General features: G+C 37.7%; 1 protein-coding gene across 1 annotated transcript in view; it reads right to left on the bottom strand.

Moving 5' to 3' along the window:
• LOC105481075 (UDP-glucose ceramide glucosyltransferase) overlaps positions 1-18,040 on the bottom strand; it is a 39,388-nt gene that overhangs the window by 3,175 nt on the left and 18,173 nt on the right. Inside the window, exons 2-7 of the mRNA XM_011740364.2 lie at positions 16,877-17,018; positions 9,289-9,391; positions 7,358-7,459; positions 5,373-5,485; positions 2,201-2,379; positions 503-589 (exon numbers count right to left, since the gene is read on the bottom strand). Coding sequence (XP_011738666.2) covers positions 503-589; positions 2,201-2,379; positions 5,373-5,485; positions 7,358-7,459; positions 9,289-9,391; positions 16,877-17,018 — 726 coding nt within the window. The remainder of the gene's footprint in view (positions 1-502; positions 590-2,200; positions 2,380-5,372; positions 5,486-7,357; positions 7,460-9,288; positions 9,392-16,876; positions 17,019-18,040) is intronic.

The following is an 18,040-nucleotide window of genomic DNA, read 5'->3' as shown; positions in this document are numbered from 1 at the left end:
GTCAGGGTTTCATCCATTTTGCCCAGGCTGGTCTCGAACTCCTGGGCTCAAGCAATCCTCTCGCCTTGGCCTTCCAAAGCGCTGAGATTACAGGTGTGAAGCACCACACACAACCTACATTTTTTTTTAATGACTCTCTTTTCTATTTTTGTCTAGGATGTCAAAGAAAAATGTCTATAAATTCATTTGTATGGCCTACGCTCTGATGAATACAGATTATAAAATTTAATCAGTATAGAAAGTTAGAAAATAGAGATCAGCGTATTAAAAAATTCAGTCTCAACATCTCTCTATTGAGTGCTTTCAGTGTTATACAGAAAATAAAACATATTTAGACATTAAATTTATCTTAAACACAGAAGTTAAACTCTATTTTCGGGGACTAAACAAAAATCTAACCTTTAGGTATACTTATTTAACTACATTAAACCTGTAAAAATTACTAACCCCCCCACCCCACCTTTCCTTTTAACGAAGTATAAAAAGAAAACAGTTGATTTACCTGATCATTCTGGATTGAAACTGAGAAATTGAATATGAGCCAGAGTTTTGCATTGCAACTTGAGTGGACATTGCAAACCTCCAACCTCTGAAAATTAAGACAATTAGAAAGTAAGTTATGATGAACACATGCAGGCGTAACTGGTTATGCATTCAGTAATCATTATAAAGACCAGGCAATTGCCGGGATGGAGGGTGAGCCCAGCTTTCAGGATTAGCACACTACTTAAGGTCTACCATACGTATGGATGTTTCAGCAATTACGCTAGACCATGACAGCACCATCTAAGAACTAGAATTGTACCCTCCTTACTTTACAGTTTAAAAAACTTAAAATTCAGTCATTTGGAAAAACAATGGAGAGGTTCCATATTTAATAGATGAGTCTCTGATGACTACTAACCAAACAACAAACAAAGCTGTGTGAATATTCAACAAGACATGTAAACAGAAAGTGGCATTATGGGTCTCATGGGAGACACCAGGAAACCATGAACCACATTAACACAATCACGACAGAATTTTTATTTAAAACACACTTTAGTTTTTTTAAAATTAAAAAAAAATTCTCACACAAGGCAGTGATCCCCTTTAAAAACAAGTATTTTAGGTTGGGTGCCGTGGCTCACGCCTGTAATCCCAGCACTTTGCGAGGCCGAGGCGGGCAGATCGCGAGGTCAGGAGGAGTTCAAGACCAGCCTGGCCAAAATAGTGAAACCCCGCCTCTACTAACACACACACAAAAGTAGCTGAGCGTGGTGGTGGGCGCCTATAATCCCAGCTACTTGGGAGGCTGAGGCAGGAGACTCGTTTGAACCCAGGAGGTGGAGGTTGCAGTGAGCCGAGATTGTGCCACTGCACTCCAGCTTGGGCATCAGGGAGAGACTGCTTCAAAAAAAAAAACAAAACAAGTATCTTGTGATACAGAAATGCTAAGTCAGTCATATGAATTTTTCAGTGGCTTCTTAGCAAAGTATTGTATAATTCACTGACAAATTTCAAATTTTGAAATGACAGTCTTTAAATTTTCACCTACTGGTTTATTTTTAATAAATAAAAATAACTGATAGTTTTAACTCTTCTAAAACACAGAAATTTATATCTATACAGTAAAAATTCTAATCACAAAGAAACTTCCTTTTAATCACTTTAAAACACATTAACTTGAAAAATGCAGAGGAATCAGAACATTTACTTTCTTCATTAGTACATACCTACAATTCTATAATTAGAATATGAATTACTCTCTAAAATTATTGATCTGCTGGGCGTGGTGGCTCATACCTGTAATCCCAGCACTTTGGGAGGTCAAGGTGGGCAGATCACTTGAGGTCAGAAGTTCAAGACCAGCCTGGCCAACACAAAGAAACCCCATCTCTACTAAAAATAAAAAAATTAGCTGTGCGTGCTGGTACATGCCTGTAGTCCCAGCTACTCTGGTGGCTGATGCACGAGAATCACTTGAATCCAGGAGACAGAGGCTACAGTGAGCCAAGATTGCGCCACTGCACTCCAGCCCGGGTGACAGAGCAAGACTCTGTCTCAAAAACAAAAATAAAAAAATTCAAATTGACCTATTCTGTACTTACTAGCAAAAAAATAAAATTAAATTAAAAAGCCCTAATCTACAGGTTGAACAAAAAGAATAAACCAACAGAAGTTATGTAATAAAAACACTATGGCTTCATTTAGTTCTTACCGGTCAGCTATCGCTTTGGCCATAAAGTAATCTTCGGCAATGTACTGAGCAAAAGCTATAAGTCCTCCTGCTTGATCTAACACGTCTTTTCTCATTAAACAAGACATTCCTGTCACACATTTGAAGCCAGTTACATTGGCAGAGATATAGTATCTTGGATGTGAAGTTCCAAAATATACCTGCCCAAAAAACCACAAATGTGTACAATTAGAATTTCACGTTAAAAGTATGGTGTTTACGAACTGTTTTTCCCAATGTTTTTTAAAAGTATGATTGAATGAATATCCTATTATTCTTATGTAAACTACCTGAATACAAAGTGGTATACAATATTGCTTTCATAGTGCAAGCACACTTAGTAATCTAAAAATGCATCCAAATAAAACAATTTAGATACAAAATAGGGTAAAAATATCACTCATTGACATACAAAAGATGAACAAATATTGAATGTATCTTATTTTTAGGGTGTTCATGTAAATATACACATGCATCTACTTTGTTTACTTGGATCAATATACATATTTGTATGTTACATATATGTGTTTATATATACATACATGCATACACATACCACCCATAGGTCTATCAACCTTCAGGACGATCCTATTTCTTTTTTGGGGGGGGAAGGGACACAATCCTATTTCTTAATTCCTTTTCTTGCATCCTTTTGTAGCTAGCTGCTCCCTCTCCCTTAGTCACTAAGACTCTTCCCAATTTCCCCATTTTTTTCAATGTATTTTTCATAAGGGGGATACTAAAATTCTCTCATCCCCTACTGCCATTTCTCTACATATACTCTGAAGTTGTAAGATACATAAGCTGATAAATCAATGGTAGAAAAGGACTGTTATTACCCTACTTAGCAGACACAAAATCCTATTTATTATTTACACCTCAGATATGTTGCCTTTTCTAATTAGCCTGAAATAAACAGTAGTGATCTTTCTCAATGTCTGGAGTTACACACACAGTGCAGCGCAAGACAATTCTAAGGGGCAATTAAGATTATGATTCTTGCTACCTACCCTGAACCCAGACTCCAATGAAGTCCTAGTGTTGGTAGGACTGAATCGAACCTGGCTTCTAAGAACAGAGGCACACATCGTAATTCCTTAGCAGTTACTGAGGTCTTAGGAATGAGCTGTTAGTCACTGAGCTGAATGCACCCAGGATTTCTTTACAGCTGAGAATGATTCATTCTAAGTATGGCAGAGTGACTGCCAGAGATTAAACCTACACTAAGGGGATGGGTGTATTTTGGGAGATGTTTATTGACATATACATCATGGAGATGTTATTGACATCTATACCAATTTGGATATTTCTAAGACAAAAATACAATTTGGTATATTAGAATAGATTGTATTTTATTTTAAAGCGGCTACTCAGTTTCTTTTTCTAAACAAAGATTCTGGCATTTAAGACTAACAATTTCTTGCAGTAGAACAAATACACTTACAGGCAATATTAAGAAAGAGCTCACAGTTCAAATTGCCAAAGGTCACACGCAAGTTCCCACAATGTACCTTTACCCCCTCAGATATGTGGCAATCATAAGACTGCAATTCAAGAGAATATAAATGCAGATATGCTTAAGAGCAAGTTGACATATTTAAAGACTGAAATCATGTATCTGTCCTTGTAACATTACAACAAATTTTTCCTCCCAAATGTTTAACAGTACAGGAATGATTAACTCAAGCATAGGACACACGCAGGATAGCCTACAATACAGCCAATAAAAAAGCTATTAATGATATGGGAAAAGCTTACAAAGTCACAAAAATAAGATATAGATTACTTTTAGAATACTATCTCAACAATGTTTTCTAAAGAGCCCAGAAGGGAGGGGGGGAAATAAAGACTCCAAAGTGCCCAAATGATAAAACAAACCTTTATTTTTAAAGACAGAAACTTCTGGCTGGGCGTGGTGGCTCACGCCTGTAATCCCAGCACTTTGGGAGGCTGAGGAGGGCAGATCATGAGGTCAGGAGATTAAGACCATCCTGGCTAACACAGTGAAACCCTGTCTCTATCAAAAATACAAAAAATTAGCCGGGCATGGTGGCAGGCACATGTAGTCCCAGCTACTCAGGAGGCTGAGGCAGGAGAATGGTGTCAACTCGGGAGGCAGAGCTTGCAGTGAGCCGAGATAGCGCCACTACACTCCAGCCCAGGTGACAGAGTGAGACTCCGTCTCAAAAAAAACCAAAAAAAACCCCCAAAAAACAAAAAACTCCCAAAAAATCCAGAAACTTCCTGTAACTGTTAGGGTTCTAGGTTGTTGGTTTTTGTTTTTTTGCATCTTATACTTTTCCATTATTTATAGTTTCCTATGCATGTTACTATTTCTAAGGTGGAGAAAAAATAAAATGAAAACATAACTTTCTCAGACAATTATTAGAAATATGTTTTAAAAGGACATCAAATGGGTTTTATAAGGACTTGTATGAATAAATTTTCTTTTCTGTATATTTGAAATACTTTGTGATATTTTAAAAAGATTCTTTTCAGGGCTGGGAGCAGTGGCTCATGCCTTTAATCCCAGCATTTCGGGAGGGCTGAGGCGGGCGGATCACTTGAGGTCAGGAGTTTGAGACCAGCCTGGCCAACATGGTGAAACCCCATTTCTACTAAAACTACAAAAGTTAGCCAGGCGTGGTAGCACACCTGAAATCCCAGCTACTTGGGAGGCTGAGGCAGAATAATCGTTTGAACCTGGGAAATGGAGGTTTCAGTGAGCCGAGATCATGCCACTGCACTCCAGCGTGGGCAACACAGCAAGACTCCGTCAAAAAAAAAAAAAAAAAAAAAAGCCGGAGGCAGTGATTCTTTTCAGATTGAACGTTTGAAAGAACAATATGAAGAACTGAACTCTAGAACTGGAAGTGAATACTACAAGGCAGGAGGTTAGACTGTTCAGCTGGCAGTAAGACCACAGGCATTTCCTGAGCACAGCTGTTCACTGCCAGGGTACAGTCAGGGGCCCAAGAATTTCCTCACTAATGAAAACAGCTGCTCTCAACTCAGGGCTTCTAGAACATAGCAGGTTCCGAAATGGACTTAATACAGTTAACTTGAGATACCTAATTCTTGCTCCCATAGCCTCAAGCTTCTGGGAGATGAGGGGGCTGATACCACGAACATGATTTATAACCACCATACTCACCTGCTCTAAGGTGGCAGCAAAGCCCTGTCTGTCTGCCACGTAAGGCAGCCCGTGAACCAAGCCTACTTTTTCTGTCATTTGATTCACCATGTCAGTCAGTGTATCTGGAATTACTACAATTTAAAAAAAAGGCAGAGAGGGGGAGAAAAGAAAATTTCTTTTTAGTAGAATGCCCACTAATATAAAATATATTTGGTGAATTGTTATTAAATTCTTAATAAAAACATTATTTTAAACATATGGCTCTAATAAAATGAATCTCCACCACCTTTCTGAGGAGAATACAAAATTTCAAAAGGGCCTGATTCTTGAAAGCTAATTCATACATTTTTTAGCCCAGTATATACCTACTATGTACCAGAAGCAGAATATACTTTGAAAAGTATATACCAGGCGCAGTGGTTCATGCCTATAATCCCAACACTTTGGGAGGCCAAGGTGGGTGGATCATGAGGTCAGGAGATCGAGACCATCCTGGCTAACACAGTGAAACCCCGTCTCTACTAAAAATACAAAAAATTAGCCGGGCGAGGTGGCGGGCGCCTGTAATCCCAGCTACTTGGAAGGCTGAGGCAGGAGAATGGCGTGAACCCGGGAGGCGGAGCTTGCAGTGAGCCGAGATCGCGCCACTGTGCTCCAGCCTGGGTGACAGAGCAAGATTCCATCTCAAAAAAAAAAAGAGAAAACAAAAGAAAAGTATATACCTACTATGTACCAGAGGCAGAATATACTTAGTAAAAGATTACCCCCCTGTCGGAACTTCTAAATTGGAGTAAGGACAATGTGTCCTAGTGGAAAAGGTTCAGGAGCAGAGGTAAAAGGACCTCAGTTCTCGTGCTGGCTTCTCTACTCTCCAATCATAGGAGATGAGACTACTTTCTCTGCGAGTATCAGATTTGCACACCGGAATGGAATGTGATTATATTGAACAGAGATCTGTACACTGAAAAACATATGATAGTGAATAATTGAAGATAGCAAATATGAAGAAGGAACATCATCTCTGACCAGGAGTTGATAGATTTGTAATAGTCCTGATTAACTCATAGGAGTGCGACGCTTATGTTCATTTTCTAATTTGCATTTTAAGCTGACAAAATATTTAAATTATTGCCCAATCTTTAAATAGCAAACATCTCATATCATTTTTACATGACTTTATTTTTCATTTCCTCCAAGTCTTTAAGAACTAAATCTACTATATAAAGAGAAGTTGTATTTGGACCTTAAATACTCATTCTAGGTCAGCGCTTCTCAACTGGGGGCAATTCTGCCCCACAGGGGACATCTGGCAACATCTGAAGATATTTTTGCTTTTACTACTGAGAAGGGGATACTACTGGCATCGCATGGGTAGATACCAGAGATGCTGCTAAACATCCTAGAAGACAGCTCCCACAACAAAGCCCAAGATGTGAAGAGTATTGGGGTTAAGAAACTTAAGGCAATTAGAATATAACAAAATATTATAGAACACTGAAACTATTATAAGTGTTCACAAACGCAAGTTATAATTTCAGTATATGAAAGGCTTCTTGCTAAAATCATTTAAGTAAAAAGTCATGCGTATAGTCTGATAAGTGTACGTGTTCTAATAAAATATGCACCTATTAATTTCTGTCCCTGTGTGAGACAGTGTATTACGCAAGCCGAAACACATTAAAGATAAGTGTCAGGCAAACAAGGGAAAAGTTACACCCATGGGAAAGCTTGTAGATTATATAATGAACCACGACCATTTTTAATTTAATGGTTGAAATTTTCTCTTCAAAATGAAAACATTTTAATACATGCAACATTCTAGTTTAGGATGAAAAAAATCAAAATCTTAGTAAGCATTAACTGGATGTATCACCATGAAATAATGATGAAATAAATTACTCTTTCAGGCAAATAAAAAGAACTCATGAATGTATCTGCAGATTGCTTTTAGTATTTTTCTTCAAATTAATAGTTTCATAAGATAAATAAGAAAAAAACCTCACCTCTTATTCCACTATCACAAATCCATATAAGATCATACTTTGCAACTTCATATCCTGGCATTAAATTATTAATTTTAGGATTAATGCCAACCTTTTTACCACCTAAAAATGTAAAGATACAATAGTAAAAGATTTATGCAACATTAAAAATATAGTATAAAGATACATGATAGAAATGAAAAGTACTTGCATATTTAACAATTCAAATAAACATTCTTTCATATTATGTAACATTCTCTATTATTCATAATAATATATTTAGGAAAAAACTCTCCATTTTCAAAAGGAAACCTGTATCATTTACCTTTGAAAATTCACTGTTTCACTTTTTCTAATTCTTAAGTCCCGGCCTTAATAGTTACGTATGAGTCAATATTTAACGGCAATTGTACAACATGGCAACTATAGCTAACAACAATGTATGGTATACTTGAAAATGATTGAGAGTAGATCTCTCACCACAAATACAGTATAAGTACATGAGAAAGTATACAACAATGTGTTGTTTACTTGAAAACTGCTAAGAGAGATTTCCCACCATGAATAAATATGTGCAGAAATGCATATGTTAATCAACTTAATAAGCTATTCCACAATGTATATATATATTTCAAAACATCAAGCCGTACACCAAAAATACATACAAATTTTATTTGTCAATTTAAAAAATAATCCTAAGGAAAAAAGCTATAGGTGTCATTTTGAAGCTATAATTAAAACAGTATAAATTCATAAATACAGTGAGATGATATTTAATAAAGACATATTAAATATAAATACACATGGCCGGGCACCATGGGCTCACGCCTGTAATCCCAGCACTTTGGGAGGTCGACAGGGGGTGGATCACCTGCCACCTGAGGTCAGGAATTCGAGATCAGTTTGACATGGCGAAACCCCATCTCTACTAAAAATACAAAAAAATTAGCTGAGTGTGGTGGCACATGAGTGTAATCCCAGTTACTGGGGAGGCTATAATCCCAGCACTTTGGGAGGTTGAGGCAGGTGGATCACCTGAGGTCAGCAGTTCGAGACCAGCCTGACTGACATGGTGAAACCTTGTCTCTGCTAAAAATAGAAAAAAATTAGCTGGGCATGGTGATGCACGCCTGTGATCCCAGCTGCTCAGGAGGCTGAAGCAGGAGAACTGCTTGAACCCAGGAGGAAGGGGTTGCAGTGAGCTGAAGTTGCGCCATTGCACTCCAGCCTGGGTGGTAAGAGCAAACAATCCGTCTTTAAAAAAAAAAAAAAAAAAACCAAGAAACCCCATAAATATATGATAGTAAATAGTTTAAGATCGCACATGTGAAGAATGAGCGTCTCTGACCATGAGTTGATAGATTTGTAATGGTCCTGATTAATCTGCAGGTGTGCTACACTTACATTAATTTTCAAAATTGCATTTTAAGCTAATAAAAAATTTAAATCATTGCTCTATCTTCAAATAGCAATGATCTGGTATCGTTATACATGACTTACTTGTTTTCTAGAGAGATCACATCAGTTCTATGTTTAAAAAAAAAAAAATTAAGGGCAAACACACCTTAATAAGTCTTTCAAATAAGTCTGTAGGCTTTTGGAAAAATACCCTTCTTGTAATATAATAAAAGTGAATTATATCATTCACTCCAATTATAGTCAATAAGATACAGAAAACACCACACATTTAAAATATTGAAGAAACAAAAAATAACAGACCCTCATGTCTGATTAATGGGAAAAATATTATTTTTTGTGTGACTTTGTTCATCTCAGATATGAAAAAAAAACCTTTGTTTTTATAACTTTTCTCAAAAGGACATAAACATATTCAGTACTCCACCAAACATGTTTAAAACAAACATGGCTAACACCTTAATCTTCAGTTCAATGCAGAGGTTACCGATACTTTACACTATCAATGGAAAATGGTTACTACAGAGTTTACTTACCTATAAACAATCTAGCATCAACATTTGGATATTTTCCAAGAAGCTTCTTACATACATCAATGGCTGGATCATCATGATCTTGTACACAAAGGAGTACTTCATACTAGTCAAAAAGCATTGTATGTAAGTTAAATTCTTTAAAAAACAAAAAAGCACTTACTAGCATTTATTGATTGAACAAAAAGCACAGGAATAAACAAGCAATTGTATTACGCGAAGTTTCAAAAGACAGCATTCACAACGGATGCAAACACTTATGATAAGTGTTGCTTTAATGGAATGAAGCTTCTCCTGATTAGGAGCCTATCTGCAAGCAGAAGAAATAAGGAAGAGACTGGCAGTGCCCACAACTGCAGTCTTGCCATTCCCAGATAGCAATCTCCTAGGAATTAACTGGATCTCAAGCTTCTCCATGGCCATCACTACTGAAGATTCACTAACTGCTCACAGGGTGCCTAGCAGAATAAAAAGTGACATTAAAAGGAAGCAAAATAAACACACCCTCTCTGTAGAAGCTTTGTCTCTACACTTAATATTATTTCATGAAGGTACAACAAATTTCATATAAAATCAAATTATATAAATTTAAAGGGCCCTTCCAAATTCATCACATGAAAAGGACAAAGTAAGATTACACTTTTTGTTTTATAACTTTATGAAACAAAAGAGAATTTGATTTGAATGGACATTTACTATCTTGAAATGAATGTTTAGTCTTGTAACTAAGAAAATACCCACAACTTTATTTTGCCCAGTGCTATGTTTAGATTTTTAACAGTAAATTAAGAAAGGCATTTCTTAACACTTGCCTAGCTGTGACAAAATTACCCTGGGGCTGGGCAAGGTGGCTCATGCCTGTAATCCCAGCACTTTGGGAGGTTAAGGTGGGAAGACTGCTTGTGCCTAGGAGTTCGAGAGCAGCCTGGGAAAAAAGGCGAGGCCATGTCTCTACAAAACATTTTAAAAATTAGCTGGGCACGGTGAGGCATGCCTGTGGTCCCAGCTACTTGGGAAGCTGAGGTGGGAGGACTGCTTGAGCCCAGGAGGTTGAGGCTGCAGTGAGCCAAAGACTGTGCCACTACGTTTCAGCCTGGGAGACAGAGTGAGACCCTGTCGCAAAAAAAAAAAAAAAAAAAGGAAAAAAGAAAAAAAAAAAAAAAAGAAATTACCCTGGGGCATTTATTTTAAAAAGAGAATTGGACCCTATTCTAGACTTTTGAGTCTCTGGGGTGATTTGACATGCAGCCAGATTTATAAAATCCTGAGCTGAACCCCTAAATTTCCATTAACAATTTTTTTTTTTGTTTGAGATGGAGTCTTGCGTTGTCGCCCAGGCTGGAGTGCAGTGGCATGATCTCAGCTTACTGCAACCTCTGCCTCCCAGGTTCAATCGATTCTCCTACCTGAGCCTCCCGAGTAGGAGTAATTGGGACTACAGACGCCCGCTACCACGTCTGGCTAACTTTTGCATTTTTAGTAGAGACGGAGTTTCATTGGCCAGGCTGGTCTTGAACTCCTGACCTTGTGATCTGCCTGCCTCTGCCTCCCAAAGTGCTGGGATTACAGGCGTGAGCCTCCGCGCTCAGCCAACAACTAAATTTTTTAAGTATTTGTCCTTAACATACAAAAATACTACTCTATTATTTGTAGGATATGTATTCTAAGCAGTGATTTTTTTTTTTTTTTCCCCCAGAAGTGGTAATAAATTCATGTTGACTCAATGACAAATTTCCTACCAAATCTTTTCTAAAACTGTTTGAATGGCCAGGCACGGTGGCTCATGCCTGTAATCCCAGCACCTCAGGAAGCCAAGGCTGGTGGATCACTTGAGGTCAGGTTTCTGAGACCAGCCTGGGCAACACGGTGAAACCCTGTCTCTACTAAAAATACAAAAAATTAGCCAAGTGTAGTGGCACGTGCCTGTAATCCCAGCTACTTGGGAGGCTGAGGCAGGAGAATCACTTGAACCCAGGAGGCGGAGGCTGCAGTGAGCCCAGATCACGCCACTGCACTCCAGCCTGGGTGACAGCGTGCGACACAATCTCAAGAAACAAAACAAAACAAAACAAAAAGACGACAACATAAAACTGGTTGAACATTTTTAAGCACAGAAGGGAGGTTAATTATGTCCCTGAAAGCATAACAAAGCTAACTAACTCAAGAGAATGACAAAGTCTGTTATATTTACTTTCACTGATAAGCACACACAAGTAAAAAGTAGAAATAAAATGTTTATAGTGCTTGTGAGCATAATAACAATTGTTTGCCCACTACCTATAATCTCAGCAAAAATTGTCAATAAAAAAATTTGTGGGCCAGGCATGGTGGCTCATGCCTGTAACTCCAGCACTTTGGGAGGCCAGGGCGGGTGGATCACCTGAGGTCAGGAGTTCCGAGGCCAGCCTGACCAACATGGTGAAACCCCATCTCTACTAAAAATGCAATAATTAGCCAGGTGTGGTGGCATACGCCTGTAATCCCAGCTACTTGGGAAGCTGAGGCAGGAGAATTGCCTGAACCTGGGAGGCGGAGGGAGGTTGCAGTGAGCTGAGATCGAGCCATTGTACTCCAGCCTGGGCAGCAAGAGTGAAACTGTCTTGGGGAAAAAAAATAAAAATAAAAATAAAATAAATTTGCAGTTGATCACAAAAGAACCAAGACTAAAGTTAACGAAGAAGGTTTAGCTAGCAAGATTTTTTTTCAAATGAAAAACATGTTTTAATAATTAAGTCGATGGGAAAAACAATGTATATTCTCCTCGTACTTTCTACCTACCTACTGCTGTTATTATCTATTCTATCCAATATCCACCTCTAATGACTGACCAAACTTGCCACGCAAGAGGTACTGAAACCAACTTGACAGTTACCTGGTCTCCAGAGACCAGATAAAATCTGAAAATGGAAAGGGTCCTACTTCTACCATCCTCCTGAAATTTCCTTAAGAGCTGACTCTAAGTCACGAAAGTGTCAGCCAGCCTCCCATTCAGACTCACAAAACAATGTTTGGTTGAGCCACCAAAAAGGCAACAACCTTCACAATAATGATTAGAGAGGTTAAGTGACTTTTCAAAGGACAAAAGTAACAATGAGCTTTCCTACTATAGGAGGCTGCTCAGCAAGGCTTGCTCTAAAGAGTTCCTTGTTTTCCCAAACATAGCATAGTTTCTTTAATGCTTTTTTTTTTTGAGACAATGTCTTTCACTGTCACCCAGGCTGGAGTGCAGTGGTGTGATCTTGGCTCACTGTAGCCTCAACTTCCCAGGCTCAAGCAATCCTCCCACCTCAGCCTCCCTAGTAACTGCTGGGACTACAGGTGTGCACCACCATACCTGGCTAATTTTTGTATTTTTAGTACAGACGACGAGCTGGTCTTGAATGCTTGGACTCAAGTGATCTGCCCACCTCAGCCTCCCAACATGCTGGTATTATAGGCATGAGCCACTATGCCTAGCCTTTAATGCCTTTTTAATTCTTATTTTGTAAGTATGACTGCATATGATGAAAGGAAATGTTTATAAGTAATACAATTCCATAAAGTACAATAAAAAACTAATCTTAGCTTTTATTTTCCCCAGCAAGAGAAAACTTTGTAAAAATATAGTACTAGATATATACTCAATGGGAAGAAAAATGTTATACTAGTGTTAAGTAGGGAGGTCATAAGTAAGGGAGGTACAGTCTGCCTTTATTCAGATGCAAGGTTAAAAGTTTTAATTTTTATTGATTACAGTGCTTAAACACAATTTTTAATTAAAAACAAATACTTTCTGATTAGCCAGAGCATAAAAGAGACTCATATTCATATTATCCAAAAAAAAGTTCAGACTCAAATACGTAAGATTCATTTGTTTTTCATATTGGAAATTACACCAAATTGGAAGCAGCATTCCAAGTATTTTCTAAAGTATCAGCTTTTAACCAGGAATCGTTTTTCAGCTATCAGCTCTGTGTCTTCACAATTTGATCAGATATTTTATTTGCTAAGAATCCCTGTATTAAAATTGTTAAATCAGGCCAGGCATGGTGGCTCACACCTGCAATCCCAGCACTTTAGGAGGCTGAGGTGGGTGGATTAACTGAGGTCAGGAATTCAAGACCAGACTGGCCAACACGATGAAATCCTCTCTCTAATAAAAATACAAAAATTAGCCAGGGGTAGTGGCATGCGCCTGTAATCCCAGCTACTCGGGAGGCTGACACAGGAGAATCGCTTGAACCCAGGAGGTGGAGGTTGCAGTGAGCCAAGATTGTGGCACTGTACTCCAGCCTGGGTGGCAGAGCAAGACTCTGCTTCAAAAGGAAAAATAAATAAATAAATAAATTCTATAATTGCAAAAAAGAAAAAAAAATCATAGTTATGATAGGTTCACTCTGTTAATAACTCTGATAGTTAATTTAGGTATTCTTCACATGGCCAGAATGTACTGAAGTAAAGCCATCAAGCCCCTTTAGATGCAGATTACTGACTATTCCTGCTACTGCTTAATCTCTCCCCAAATCCTTTCTATGCTGGTGACAAATGAATGTTCAATGTTGTGGAAAATGAACTGCATCGCCTTTTCATTCTTTTATGTCTTCCCAAGGAATGAGTATCAGTACAAAAGTAGATCTGTAAGATGTATACAGCACAGAGATCTTTCAGGGCAACTAGTATAGTCTTACAAAAATTGAAACCTAGAAATTCAGAGCAAGTACCAGTAGTAGCAAATTTTCTTGCACATGTCCAAAATCAAATAAAATTTTAAAACTCCAACATATGTTCTATTATTTCCCCCAAATGGCCTCTGATGGTCCCAACTGAATACGAGAAGAGAAAGTTATGTCCAAAATGAAAACATTTCCATACTCTGGTAAAACGATGTTCATACCAGGCAAAATGCAAATATGAAAGGACACTGCACCTGGCAGTCACGTAAATGTTTATTTTGTGTCTCCTTGACTTCGTGGTGACACAAATGCCTTGTCTGTTCACACTCAGATATGCGTGATTTCAGTGGTTTAACTTTAGTCTCCTGTGGAACATTTGTCATTGTATTTGGTTTTTACAAAGTAAATAAAATGCTGTGAGATCAAACATTTCCCTTAGATTGCAGGTACTTTGCACTTTTCTGCTTTCCAAATGTTCTATTTATACAGCTAAATATACTTTTATAATTAGAAAACAAAATTATGTACCAACAAAGAATAAAATAATCTGCAGATACTATTATTCATTTTACAATGAATGTCAAAATAGCTTTCTCCTCAACCCACTTAAATGATATAACTAAATGGAAAAAGAACTACTACTCTAAGTGAAAACAAGAGCTCTTGAGATCATTCTAAACTGTAATTTCCAAAAAATGTTTTTATTTCAATTTTTTAATTTTTATTTTTTTTGAAGGTGGGGTTGCCCTGGCTGGTCTTGAACACCTGGCCTCAAGCAATCCTCCCACCTCAGCCTCCCAAAGTGCTGGGATTACAAGCACAAGCCACCACGCCTGACCAAAATCTTCGTTCACAATAAATCGGTTATGGAGTCATTAGAAATGTTCATAATCAATGGATACATATATCCCTGGGGCTACTTTTAAAAATTCTTTCAGTACGACCTGGTGGCTCACGTTTGTAATCCCAGCACTTTAGGAGGCTGAGGTGGGGAGATTGCTTGAGCCCAGGAGTTCAAGACCAACCCCAGCAACATGGCAACACCCTCTACAAAAAATACAAAAATTAGCCAGGTGTGGTAGCACATGCCCATAGTCCCAGCTACTAGGGAGGGTGAGGTGGGAGGACTGCTTGAGCCTGGGAGGCCGAGGCTGCAGTGAGTCATGACTGTGCTACTACGCTTCAGCCTAGGTGACAAAGCAAGATACTGTCTTAAAAATATATATATATATATTTATACAACTAAACCCCTCACTAATTTCCTCAAGCATTTAAATCCCATGACTATTGTCTCACAAGCACCACAACATAAAAATTCCATAACCAATTTTAAGAGTGGTTGAATGGGGAAAATGAAAGAGGACAGTTAAAAACTGAAATGCGAGATTAAGCTTCACAATGATAATGCACAAGACTCTAAGCTATGCTCTAAGATTCATTCATAATCAATAAAAAATTTCTTTCATTCATAAACATTAATTCTCCTTTGCATTTACTTTTACAGAGCTTGAAAATCTTTCAGTTTTCTCACTGCAAAGCTTATTTTACAATTAATTTTATTTATATCCTTCTTTCTGAATTACAAAAGGCTAAGTTTCACATTTTTTAGTCTGAAAAAACAAGTATATACAATTATATCTTATTTTTTAAAAAACTATGTATTTAATTGATTGACGTTAACACATTTAATTCAAATTTCTAAAATTATTAAACATATAAACACAAGCTAGAACATACAATTTTTTTGCTTCAAAACAGCTTTCAATACTCCAAAATTGGCTTCTAAACTCCCAAACTCCAAAGCAGTAAGATAAAAACACTAAAAATACAACTGAATGATACTCATGTCCACCTACTTAATAAGTGCTGCATTAAGGCTATCACATCTGTGTCTTCTCTATTCTTTTCATTGGTGCTACCGAGAAAAATAAAGGCTAAAAGAAAAGAAATAAGAGCATGAAAACCAGTCACCATGAGAAGTGTAGTGTGCATATCATCTTCCTTCTGACTATTTGAGCTACCCTGTCCAAAAAAATTAAGAGGGATGACTCCCCAGTAGCAAAAATAGCTATGGAAAAACTGAGGCAATAGGGTAAAAACTGAGGCAAGTGAATAGAGACTGCAAAGGGAAAATTAAACCGTACTGAGAGTCAAGTGGGTAGAAGCTTAAAGACACATTCTTCCCACAACTGATCTGTTACCACTAAAATGCCCTTTCAAAAGCAGTGTCTCAAATAAGCAATTTAATACAAAGCTGCTGTAAAGCTAAGTACGAAAATCAAAGAATATTAAGTTCTTCTAAGAAACTACAGGTGGACTACTAAAGCAAAGTGATAAAAAAAAATACTTTCATCTCAAGAAAACCGGAAGTTCTCCAATTAAGGGAGTACACTGAGTTTATAGATATACAGATTATAAAGACAAATGGCATAAGCAATACAATTAGCTATTAAAATCAGAACAGTAAGGAAATTAAAAATGAGGTAGGATGAAACCCTACCTAACCACTAATTGTAATCTACTCTCGGCTCAAAGCCAGTTTCTCCAAGGAAGTCATGTTGCGTTCTAGCTATACTGCAACCCATTTCAGACCACTAACATTGCTTTCTCCCTCTCCTTGTCTCCTCTTCCTATTGTTCACATCCAACTCTCATGGAAGAAAATTTTTATTTTCAAACTACCAGGCACTTGACATTGTCTGAGTTTCAGGTTTACTCAGGGATCTCTACTTCACACGGACATACAGGTGGTTAGAAAGGGAATTTATACCCCTTCCTCATTACATTTCTGTTCTGTGATGACTACTACTAAAGCTTACATTTTATGAGGCCAACCTCATCATGAATTTTTAATACCTTCACCTTTTACAGTATTAAAATCACTAAAGGTTCATCATGAGGGGAACAAAACAAAACAAAAAACCATAACACTGTACTTACTTTGGGATAATCCAATTCAAAGAATGTTTCCAGGTTGTTTATTAAGTTAGGATCTACTCCTTTCAGTGGTTTCAGAAGAGAGACACCTGGGAGCTTGCTATAAGGCTGTTTGTCAGTTGCCTTCTTGTTGAGGTGTAATCGGCTAAAAAGCAAATGATACAAAATTTATTTCTATAGAATACATTCGTGTCAAATCAAAGCACTTACAAGCTATCAATAAATCACTAAATTCTAAGTTAAGATTTTTAAAAGTTGACATCTTTCTAAAAGAAGATCTAAACATGAAGGGAAGTAGCACCAGGTAAGCATGACTTTGAATGTGGCCCAACACAAATTCATAAACTTTCTTCAAACATTGTGAGATTTTTGTGATTTTTGAAAGCTCATCAGCTATGGTTAGTGTTAGTGTATTTTATTTTTGATCCAAGGCAATTACTCTTCTTCCAGTGTGACCCAGGGAAGCCAAAAGATTGAATACCCATGATGTACTCTCTGACTATTGCTGTACTCACAGAACTACGCCAGGTACAGTGCAGACATTTCAATAAAATACATGGTGAAGAAACGAATGGCAGTGTTAGCCCAAAGATTAACTCCTCTTCCTCTTAAATTGCCATCGAAGTGGCCACAGAACTATAAAAACAGGTAAAATAAAACCCCGTCTGCAGCAGAAAATTATGAAAGGATAACCAGAACTTTCTGATAAATTTCTTTGCAGGGAGATAATACAGTTAAAAGAAGTATCAAGCAGTGTGCACGGCAAGCAAGATAATGGGACAACTGGAACTCCCAATATTAATAAGGTCAGAATGGCAGGGGTAGAACAGAAGGAAACTGAAAGAAAGAAAAAAAACTAAATGATGAGAAAAATGTCTATTAATGACACTGGAAGATATACCAGTGCCACCAGTTCACAGATAAGTGGCCAAATGGCCAACATTCTCACTGCTGGTCCATTGCAAGGATGATGCAGCACAGCAAGGCTCCTAATGAGAAAAGCAACGCCAGGTGCGGTGGCTCACGCCTGTAATCCCAGCACTTTGGGAGGCCAAGGTGGGTGGATCACTTGAGGTCAGGAGTTCGAGACCAGTCTGGCCAACACAGTGAAACCCCATCTCTACTTAAAAAAAAAAAAAAAAAAAAAAAATAGCTGGGCGTGATGGT

This window comes from Macaca nemestrina, chromosome 14 (genome assembly GCF_043159975.1).
Source record: "Macaca nemestrina isolate mMacNem1 chromosome 14, mMacNem.hap1, whole genome shotgun sequence".
Classification (NCBI taxonomy): Eukaryota; Metazoa; Chordata; class Mammalia; order Primates; family Cercopithecidae; genus Macaca; species Macaca nemestrina.
This window is presented reverse-complemented; position numbering and strand designations above follow the sequence as displayed.